The following is a 10,527-nucleotide window of genomic DNA, read 5'->3' on the forward strand; positions in this document are numbered from 1 at the left end:
GAACTCCGATTTTTGAGCTCACGCGCAGGTGGTTCACCTCCTCCCAGTAGGTCTTCCATCCTCCGATACCTAGCCACCAGACCATCATCGTGATCGGCATCCAGCGTCGAATCTGTAGTACGAGGTGTTGCGAACTCCAGTGGATCAATGGGTGCAGCCGAAGTTGTGGTTGAGGTTGGCGTAGGCGTGCCCGGTGCAGCTACTAGTGACGGTGACAGTTCTCGATGCTGCCCTTCTCCTGGCTCGGTGATGAGGTACTCGACCGTGAATTGATTTAGGTTTTGGTCTGTCTCAGTCATGTCGTTCCACTGCCAGAAGGTGGTCTCGTAAAAGATGAGGTCGCGCGACACGTGAGCTCGCCCCTCCGCAGGATCATAGAACCTGTACGCCTTGTTTTTGGGTTCATAGTCGATGAAGACGAACTTCAGCCCTCTAGGATCGAGCTTGGCGAGGTGGGGACGCGCGTCCTTCATGTATGCGACGCAGCCGAACACTTGGAGATGACGTACTGCTGGCTTCTTGTTGTACCAGGCCTCGTGTGGCATATTCCCATTAAGGCTTCGCATTGGCGACCGATTGAGGAGGTAGATGGTCGTCATTATCGCCTCTCTCCAGAACCTCTCAGGTATCCCGGCTGTCATCAGCAATGACCTTGTTGTCCCGACAATGGTCTGATTTTGGTGCTCCACCATCCCATTCTGCTGGGGGAGTAGGGCACCGTTAGAGGCTGCTATATGCCAAGCTTGTCGGAGTACTTACCGAAGCTCGCCGAGGTGAATTCTCTGCCTTAGTCCGTGCGCAACACTCACATCTTCTTCCTGCATTCGGCCTCTACTCGCACTTGAATGCGTTTAATCGCCTCTGTCGCCTCACTTTTCGCTTGCAGCAGGATCAGCAACATGAAGCGGCTTTTGTCATTGACTAGAAGAAGGAAGAGGGTCTTGGCGCCTCGGGTCACCGGCTTGATGGGCCCGCAGATATCGCAGTGCACAAGTTCTAACGGCTCACCGACGCAGTAGGGATGCCTGAGATGGAAAGGGGGTGCGCCTCTGCTTGCCGATGAGACACTCGTCGCACAGCTTGTTCACCCCTTTGATTGCTGGCAAACTGTGCACCATCTACTCCTTGTGTAATTTTTGTAAGGCAGAAAAGTTTAGGTGCCCTTACCTTACATGTCACCTCCAAGATACTTCTTCGGTCCTGGTCGAGAGTTTGACTGGTTGCTCTATCTCCAACTCCAGGATGTAAAGGCGGTTTGTCGTGCACCGAACTTGTGTGAGCAGCCGTCGTCGATCATTGTGGATCTTGAGTAGCTTGCGCTCAATGAAAATGTGGCAGCCGGCCTCATCGAGTTGACCCAGGCTCACAAGGTTAGTGATATGAACCACGACCAAGAAATTTTCATACCTTAAGGTCCAATTACAAGGACGAGAGCCAAGAAGCTACAACAAACCTTATACAGTTATATTCAAGCTATGGTGAGCTCATCAAAGGAAATTCTAGAAGACGTTGGAGACCTCCCTTATGTTATGCAAAGTTGAGCTTCAAGACAGAGATGAATTAAATGCACTTTAAGTTGCATTTAATGAACTCCGCTGAATTTATCAAATAGTCCAAGGATAACTAATAAGCACATTTTATTATTTGCATTATTTAATTATAGTTTAACTATTTGTTGTCATATTTAAGCTAGTTTTAAATATAGGAGTTAAAGGTTATATTGTAACCCACATAGATTACTATATTTCACCATTAACTAGCCATTTTAATAGGGAGGTTATGGGTATTTCTCATTTACTAGCCCATTTAATTTTGGAGTTATGTATCACATAGGTTAAGGTTTGTAAAGGCTATATAAAACCTTCTTTTCTTTAATTAGACATCAGATTTTGGAATTAATAATAGAATTTCTATTTTAGCTTTGTTCAGAGCTAAACTTTCTTTGCAAATTCTTGTGTTTAGAACTTGCATGTAGAGTCATTCAAGTGGTATTGATCAAACCTCTTGTGGAGTGATTCGAATCACGAGTTTAGAAACGAGTATTCTTTACTCTTGATCTTGATCATCAAGGTAATCCGTTCCATACTTTCCCTTGGGTTGATTTCCATATCATTTTGGTATCAGAGCTTTAGGCTCAAGATTGGATATATGTTTCATTGCGCTTATCTCTTTTAATTCTCTTATTATTATTTTTTTTCTCAGTTTGTGTAGAATGTTCATATTCTATCACAAAAATATATAACAAAAAAAAAATATACATTTTTTTATGTTCTTTAAAGTGTTAGATCTGGATCTTATCAACACTTTATTCTTCTTTAAGATCTTCTAAATCAATTTTCTTGTTGGTAAATTGATTAGATTTTGCCAATAAGAAAAAAAAAAAAAAAAAAAACCATTGAAAGAAAGAAAGCATATTGATGTTAAATGTCTTTCTTTTTTCCTCTTGATTATTATATGTAACTCTCATATGTTACTACGTCTAAATTAGTCCTTAATCATTTTCTTCTTTAATTCATTTCTTTGTCGTTATTCGGTTGCTCCTTCAATACCCTTGTTTATGTGTTGAGTGTGCTGTCTATTCACTATGAATTGCACTTAGCTCTATAACATAGCTTGTCTCACATTCCAATTTATTTTTTTTTTAGTGTGATTTGTGTGTGCTCAATTGTGAGGGTGAGTTTGTAAGGGAGTGACACATTGATTCGAGTGTTGAGTGCTAAACACGAGTGAACTACATTTACGAGTGAATACACGTGAGGGAGCGCTTGTGAGTTCCTTTTTTTTCTTTTACCTTTCTTTTGTAGCATGGAAAATCTAGACGACAATACTAATATTACTGATGCACGATTGAGAGAAGCACAACAACGAACCATGGAAAGACTAATTCGAGGAATAGAAGAGTTGACTGATCGAATAGGAAGATTGGAGATTCAAAATCAAGCACGATAGAGGATTCTACAACCTACGCCCTCAACCGATACATATGAGGGTGACAATTCTGATCACCATGAGGATAATCCACATGCGGTTGGTCATGGCTTGATGCGAGGGAGAGACCATGGAAGAAGGTATCATAATTTACAACAACGAGTTCCTTATGATGATAGAATTGATCGTAACGTGGGGAGCATCAAATTAAAACTTCCCAAGTTTTATGGCAAAACCGATCCAGAAGAGTACCTTCAATGGGAGAAAACGGTGGAGTCGGTGTTCAACTGTCATAATTTTAGTGATAAAAAGAAGGTACTGTTATGCATTGCTCAATTCAAACAATATGCTTAAATTTGGTGGGATAAATTGATGTCAAGTAGGAGAAGAAACCTTGAAGCACCAATTGATTCATGGTACGAGTTCAAAGAGTCCATGAGGAAGCGTTTTGTTCCACAATATTTTCAACGGGACATGGCGCAAAAGCTTCAAGCATTGAAACAAGGACGCAAGTCTGTGGAAGATTATTACAAGGAGATGGATACATTGATGGATCGACTTGATCTCGATGAGGACATGGAGGCTCTCATGGCGCGGTTTCTTAATGGGTTAAACACAGAGATTGCAGACAAGACTGATTTACAACCTTATTCTAATATTGAGGAGTTGTTGCACATTGCAATTAAGATCGAGAGGCAAATCCAAAGAAGGTCTCAACGGTATTCTTCTAAAACTTTTCCCAATTCTACTTTTACATGGAAAAAGGATAGTAAGAACATTGATTATAAGCATAGAAATCCAGAGATTAATGAGAAGCCTCAAGCTAAATTTGAGAAAGGGGAGAGTTCTAGAACAGGGAAAGAAAAACTAGAAAAGTCTCATGTTCGAAATAGGGATTTAAAGTGTTGGAGATGTCAAGGGGTAGGACACTATAGTAGAGATTGCCCAAATGCAAGAATTATGACCATCAAGGAGGGAGAAATTGTTACGGATGACAAGGCACATGACGACATAAATGAGGAAACTGATGAGAGTGAGGAGTTTAGCGAAGAGGACCCTACACATATATCTTTGGTTACTCGACGAGCTCTAAACACCCACATTAAGGAGGACGGCCTAGACCAAAGAGAGAACTTGTTTCAAACTCGTTGTCTTGTTCAATCTGTACCTTGTAGTGTTGTCATTGATAGCGGTAGTTGCACCAATGTTGTGAGTTCCATTCTGATCAAAAGACTTAATTTAAAGACACAACCACATCCAAGACCCTACAAGCTTCAATGGTTGAATGATTGTGGGGAAGTACGGGTAACTCAACAAACTCTTGTTTCATTTACTATTGGAAAATATGTTGATGATGTTTTATGTGATGTTGTATCCATGCATGTTGGAGATTTACTACTGGGGAGGCCATGGCAATTTGATCGCCGGGTAATGTATGATGGGTATGCAAATCGATACTTTTTTACTCACAATGGTAGAAAAACTACTCTTGTTCCATTGTCTCCAAAAGATGTATTTATTGATCATTGCAAACTTGAAAAGAAAAGGCAAGAGGCTGATGCAAAAGCAGAGATTGAAAAAGAATCAAGTGAAAAAATGAGTTTGAGTGAAAAGCAAGAGAGTAACACTCAGCCTAGAGAAAAAAAAAAAGAGAGAGAAAAGCCAAATGAGTAAGCTTGTATGTTAGATCAAGTGAGGCTAGGAATGTTTTGCTCTCTAACCAGACTATTCTTGTACTTATGTGCAAGGGGTCTTGTTACTTTACTAACATGCTTAACCCTTCTTTGCCTAGTGATTTTGTTATGCTTTTGCAAGAGTTTGAAGATTTATTTTCTGAGGAGATGCCTAGTAGTTTGCCACCACTTAGAGGGATTGAACACAAGATTGACTTCATTCCTGGCGTGCCCATTCCAAACCGACCAGCATATAGGACTAATCCAAAGGAGGCTGAAGAGATACAAAGGCAAGTAAGTGAACTCCTTGCTAAAGGGTATGTACGTGAAAGTTTGAGTCCTTGTTCTATTCCAGTTATTCTTGTACCTAAGAAAGATGGTTCTTGGCGTGTGTGTTGATTGTAGGGCTATAAACAAGATAACTATAAAGTATAGGCATCCAATTCCTAGATTAGATGATATGCTTGATGAATTGCATGGATGTAGTCTTTTTACTAAGATTGATTTAAAATCGGGTTATCATCAAATTCGCATGGATATTGGGGATGAGTAGAAAAAAGCTTTTAAAACCAAGTATGGTCTTTATGAATGGTTGGTTATGCCTTTTGGATTAACTAATGCACCTAGTACATTCATGAGACTAATGAACCATGTCTTACGAGAATACTTAGGTAAGTTTGTGGTTGTTTATTTTGATGACATCCTTGTTTACTCTAAATCTTTAGATGATCATATTACCCATGTATGCAATGTTTTGACTACTTTAAGAAATGAATGTTTGTATGTAAATTTAAAGAAATGTAGCTTTTGCATGGAAAAAGTTAACTTTCTTGGGTTTGTAGTTTCATCTAATGGTGTTGAGGTTGATGAGGAGAAAGTGAAGGCTATAAAAGAGTGGCCTACACCTAAAAATGTAAGTGAGGTAAGAAGTTTTCATGGTCTTGCAAGTTTCTACCGTAGGTTCATTAAGAATTTTAGTACAATTGTTTCACCCTTGAATGAACTTGTTAAGAAAAATGTATCCTTTATATGGGAAAAAGATCAAGAACTTGTTTTTAATACTTTGAAAGAAAAATTGAGTTCTACTCCTTTGCTTGCATTACCTAATTTTGAGTCTACTTTTGAAATTGAATGTGATGCTAGTGGAGTAGGGATAGGTGGTGTATTAATGCAAAATCAAAGACCTTGAATGTGATGCTAGTGGAGTAGGGATAGGTGGTGTATTAATGCAAAATCAAAGACCTTTAATGTTCTTTAGTGAGAAGTTGACTGGTGCATCTTTGAGGTATCCAACTTATGACAAAGAGCTTTATGCTTTGGTTCGTGCATTGCAAACCTGGCAACATTATCTTTGGCCTAAGGAGTTCATTATTCATACGGATCATGAAAGTTTAAAGCATTTGAGAGTGCAAAATAAACTCAACAGACGACATGCTAAGTGGTTAGAATTTATTGAAACATTCCCTTTATGTCATAAGATATAAACAAGGTAAGGAGAACATTGTTGCAGATGCTTTATCACGAAGGTATGTCCTCCTCAATACTTTGAATGCTAGGTTGTTGGGTTTTGAACACATAAAGGATTTGTATCAACATGACATGTTCTTTGCTCCTTTTGTTGAATCTTGTGACAAAGGACTCATTGTGGATAATTACTTGTTGTTATATGGATTTTTGTTCCGAAAAGGCAAACTTTGCATACCATCTTGTTCCATAGGTGAGCTACTTGTGAGGGAAGCTTATGGAGGTGGTTTAATGGCACACAATGGAGTTTCTAAAACTTATGATATGCTCTCTGAACATTTTTTTTGGCCTAAAATGAGACATGATGTTCATAAAGTTTGTGCTCGTTGCATAGCATGTAAACAAGCTAAGTCTAGGCTTCAACCACATGGTTTATACTCCCCATTACCAGTTCCTAATGGTCCTTGGATTGATATATCAATGGATTTTGTTTTAGGTTTACCTAGGACTAGGAAAGGTTATGATAGCATCTTTGTTGTGGTTGATCGATTTAGTAAAATGACTCATTTTATTCCTTGTCACAAAACTGATGATGCAAAACATATTGCAGACCTGTTCTTTAGGGAAGTTGTACGATTGCATGGCATTCCTAAAAGCATCGTTAGTGATCATGATGTCAAATTTTTAAGCCACTTTTGGTGTGTTTTATGGGGTAAGTTAGGAACTAAGCTCGTATATTCAACTACTTGTCATCCTCAAACGGATGGACAAACTGAAGTTGTTAACAGAACCATGACTACTATGCTTAGGGCTATTATTGATAAGAATCTTAAGACTTGGGAGGATTGTTTGCCATTTATAGAATTTGCATATAATAGGGTTGTTCATAGCACTACTAAATGCACACCTTTTGAAATTGTTTATGGCTTTAATCCTTTAACCCCCATTGACTTGTTACCTATACCGTCAAAAGAATTTATGAATTTTGATGCAAATACCAAGGTTGAGTTTGTTCATAAACTGCACAAGCAAGTAAAAGAACAAATTGAGAAACAAAATTCCAAGGTTGCCACCCGAATTAATAAAGGACGTAAGATTGTCATCTTCAAGCCAGGAGATTGGGTTTGGGTGCATTTTCGAAAAGAAAGATTTCCTACTCAAAGAAAATCTAAGCTTTTACCACGAGGAGATGGACCTTTTCAAGTTCTTGAGCGCATCAACGACAATGCTTATAAAATTAATTTACCAGGTAAGTACGGTGTTAGTGCAACTTTTAATGTTGTTGATTTGAGTCCTCTTGATGTAGGTGATGGCTTAGATTCGAGGACAAATCCTTCTCAAGAGGGGGAGAATGATATGAACCACGACCAAGGAATTTCCATACCTCAAGGTCTAATTACAAGGATGAGAGCCAAGAAGCTACAACAAACCTTATACAGTTATATTCAAGCTATGGTGAGCTCATCAAAGGAAATTCTAGAAGACGTTGGAGACCTCCCTTATATGTTATGCAAAGTTGAGCTTCAAGACAGAGATGAATTAAATGCACTTTAAGTTGCATTTAATGAACTCCGCTGAATTTATCAAATAGTTCAAGGATGACTAATAAGCACATTTTATTATTTGCATTATTTAATTATAGTTTAACTATTTGTTGTCATATTTAAGCTAGTTTTAAATATAGGAGTTAAGGTTATATTGTAACCCACATCGGTTACTATATTCCACCATTAACTAGCCATTTTAATATGGAGGTTATGGGTATTTCTCATTTACTAGCCCATTTAATTTTGGAGTTATGTATCACATAGGTTAAGGTTTGTAAAGGCTATATAAAGCCTTCTTTTCTTTGATTAGACATCAGATTTTTGAATTAAGAATAAAATTTCTATTTTAGCTTTGTTGAGAGCTAAACTTTCTTTGCAAGTTCTTGTGTTTAGAACTTGCATGTAGAGTCACTCAAGTGGTATTGATCAAACCTCTTGTGGAGTGATTCGAATCACGAGTTTAGAAACGAGTTTTCTTTACTCTTGATCTTGATCATCAAGGTAATCCGTTCCATACTTTTCCTTGGGTTGATTTCCATATCAGTTAGCCTTGAGCCTCGGGATGAAGTAGATGTCGATCAGCTTGTGGTGCTCGCCTCCCCTTGTCGACGAACAGATGGTGTCGCACCCTTCGATCTCAACGACGTAGACTTGGTCTCGGTCATATGGTTTGTCTCGGTCATATGGTTTGTCACCCCCGTGTCGGTCATATGGTTTGTCGCCCGAGTCAAGCTCGAAGAACGTAGACTTGGTCTCGGTCATATGGTTTGTCGCCCCCGTGTCGAGGACCCATTGCCGGTGCTCTTGCTGCTCGCCTCTTTCATCGATTTGAGGAGCGAATCTTCAATTGAATGGGCCACATGGACTTTTTCCTTGAACTTGCTCCATCAATTCTTGCTCCGATGGTGAGCCCCGTGATCTGCATTGAAAAAGTCATCGACAGATTTGCCAGTCGATCCTCTCTTGATTCGAGACCGTAATATGGCGGCAAACGCCAATTGATCCTTCCAGGTACTCGATCGTTTCTCCTTCCTCCGGCTCTACGGCATGCCACAACCCTAGCGCTTGTAGGTTGATGCGGATCAAACAAGGCCCACTGATCAGCATTGGGTACTGCAGCACAGAGGCGGTCGTCTCCCTATAGGTTCGCAAGTCAAATTTTGGGTTGGATCCAAACGCAGGTTGGGTGTTGGTCAAGTTGTTATGCGGTCCAAGTTTGAAACGCAGCCCAAACATCCCCATGATTTAAATGTAGTAGACCTGTATGATGTGATCCACCTCGAGAGTGCAGTTGGGCGAGTCGAGACCCGCGTGTTGACCCATACCCACACGTTATAACGAGCGTGTAAGTTCAAACAAGTGGTGGCCATAAGAATAAACAATAATAAAAATAAATAAATTTGTAGTAACTAAAAATAAACAATAATAATAAAATTTGAAAATAAAAACATAATAGTTTAGTTGGTTAATAGAGGGTTGAAAAAAAACTAAATCAAACCAAACCCTATCGCTTCTGTAAATTCATTCTCTTCTTTCCATTCATTTTATTTTAACTCACACCAGATCAACACAGCGCCATGCCCACTCCGACCAATAACCTGGCAGCGCTTTTGACGGCGGCGTTTATTGTGACCACCGCGGCGCCCTTTGCCGGAGCGGAGACGCACCATGTGGTCGGCGGCGACAGGGGATGGGACGTGGATTCGAACATTGCGTCTTGGTCGGCCGGTAGAATATTCAGAGTCGGAGATAAGATCTGTAAGATCCATTTGTTTTTCTATTTTTTTTTTTTTTTTTTTTTTTTGTTTTTGTTTTTTAATGCGTTTTTTGTGTGAGAAATTTTGTTTCCATCGGAACCGGGTTTATTAAGAGTAAAAATAAAAAAAATAAATAAAAAAATAAAAAAGTAATGTTGGGGGTAGGGTTCGCGTACTCTGTGGCACACGGTAACGTGGTGGAGCTGGCAAGGAAGGAGGAATACAAAGCGTGCGATGTAAGCAGGTTCATCAGGGAGTATAGGGACGGCATAGATATCGTCGCCTTAAACGGAGAGGGAATCCGCTACTTCGCGAGTAGCAGAGCAGAGAGGTGCAAGAAGGGCCTCAAACTGCAGGTGCATGTGGAGGCCCAACAACAGAAGGGGGAGACGACAGGAGTTGGATCCAGGAACGACATGTCGGAGGGGGATGGTGAGTCAGCAGCAGTTCCACCATCCCCTTCCACGTCTTCAACGCCCTTTGCCATTTCTTATGTCACTCTCTCCCTTTTGCTGGCTGGCCTTGCCTTTACTTATTGGATCAGCTAAGCCCTCCTTTTTTTTTTTTTTTTTTCTTTTTTTTTTTTTTTTTATTTAATTATGTAACCAATTTGATTTAGATTAAGATTATTAAAGCTTCAGACATATAATAATATTACATATAATAATTATACGCTCTAAGAAGAAGAAGAAGAGGTACAACTGCACTTGCAACTCCACATGCAACGCTTACAAGTGGACAGCCTCGCCCATGCACCTCCGCCGTCGCACTGCTTAACGCACCTCCACCTTGAACCGCCGCCCCACAGGCACTGCGCCATGCAGCGCAGAGGCGGTGCGCAGGCTGGGCAGTGCAGCGCCATCCTGTCCCTGATGCAGTCCCCGCACTGCTTGGCATCGGCCGGGCAAGGGGAAGTCAGGCAGATGGCGGTCATAAGAATCACCGCTGCGGTGATTGCTGAGTGAAAGCGTAATGATATCTCCATGTGTGAAACTGGTTTGGATGAGGAAGAATTGGGAGGAAATTAATAGAGATGGAAGGTAGTTCATAGTTGTGGTCTGTATTTATGAGTATTATTCAATGTGGTCAGCCATGCATTTCTTGGTTTCATCGATTCTTGCTAACACACTAACCCAAAATTTTGTATCAATTTATACT

General features: G+C 40.2%; 2 protein-coding genes across 2 annotated transcripts; one reads left to right on the forward strand and one right to left on the reverse strand.

Moving 5' to 3' along the window:
- Positions 1 to 9,090: 9,090 nt before the first annotated feature.
- LOC111802328 (cucumber peeling cupredoxin) lies at positions 9,091 to 9,951 on the forward strand. The gene is made up of 2 exons (XM_023686649.2): positions 9,091 to 9,370; positions 9,535 to 9,951. Exons 1-2 carry the CDS (start codon positions 9,190 to 9,192, stop codon positions 9,915 to 9,917), a joined length of 564 nt encoding a protein of 187 aa, XP_023542417.1. The 5' UTR covers positions 9,091 to 9,189; the 3' UTR covers positions 9,918 to 9,951.
- Positions 9,952 to 10,007: 56 nt separating this feature from the next.
- On the reverse strand, positions 10,008 to 10,527 carry LOC147791226 (uncharacterized). The gene has a single exon (XM_087126791.1). The coding sequence runs from the start codon at positions 10,352 to 10,354 to the stop codon at positions 10,046 to 10,048; it is 309 nt and encodes a 102-aa protein (XP_086982917.1). The 5' UTR covers positions 10,355 to 10,527; the 3' UTR covers positions 10,008 to 10,045.

The sequence above is a fragment of the Cucurbita pepo genome, chromosome 9 (genome assembly GCF_057944985.1).
Source record: "Cucurbita pepo subsp. pepo isolate OVF chromosome 9, ASM5794498v1, whole genome shotgun sequence".
In the NCBI taxonomy this organism is placed as follows: Eukaryota; Viridiplantae; Streptophyta; class Magnoliopsida; order Cucurbitales; family Cucurbitaceae; genus Cucurbita; species Cucurbita pepo.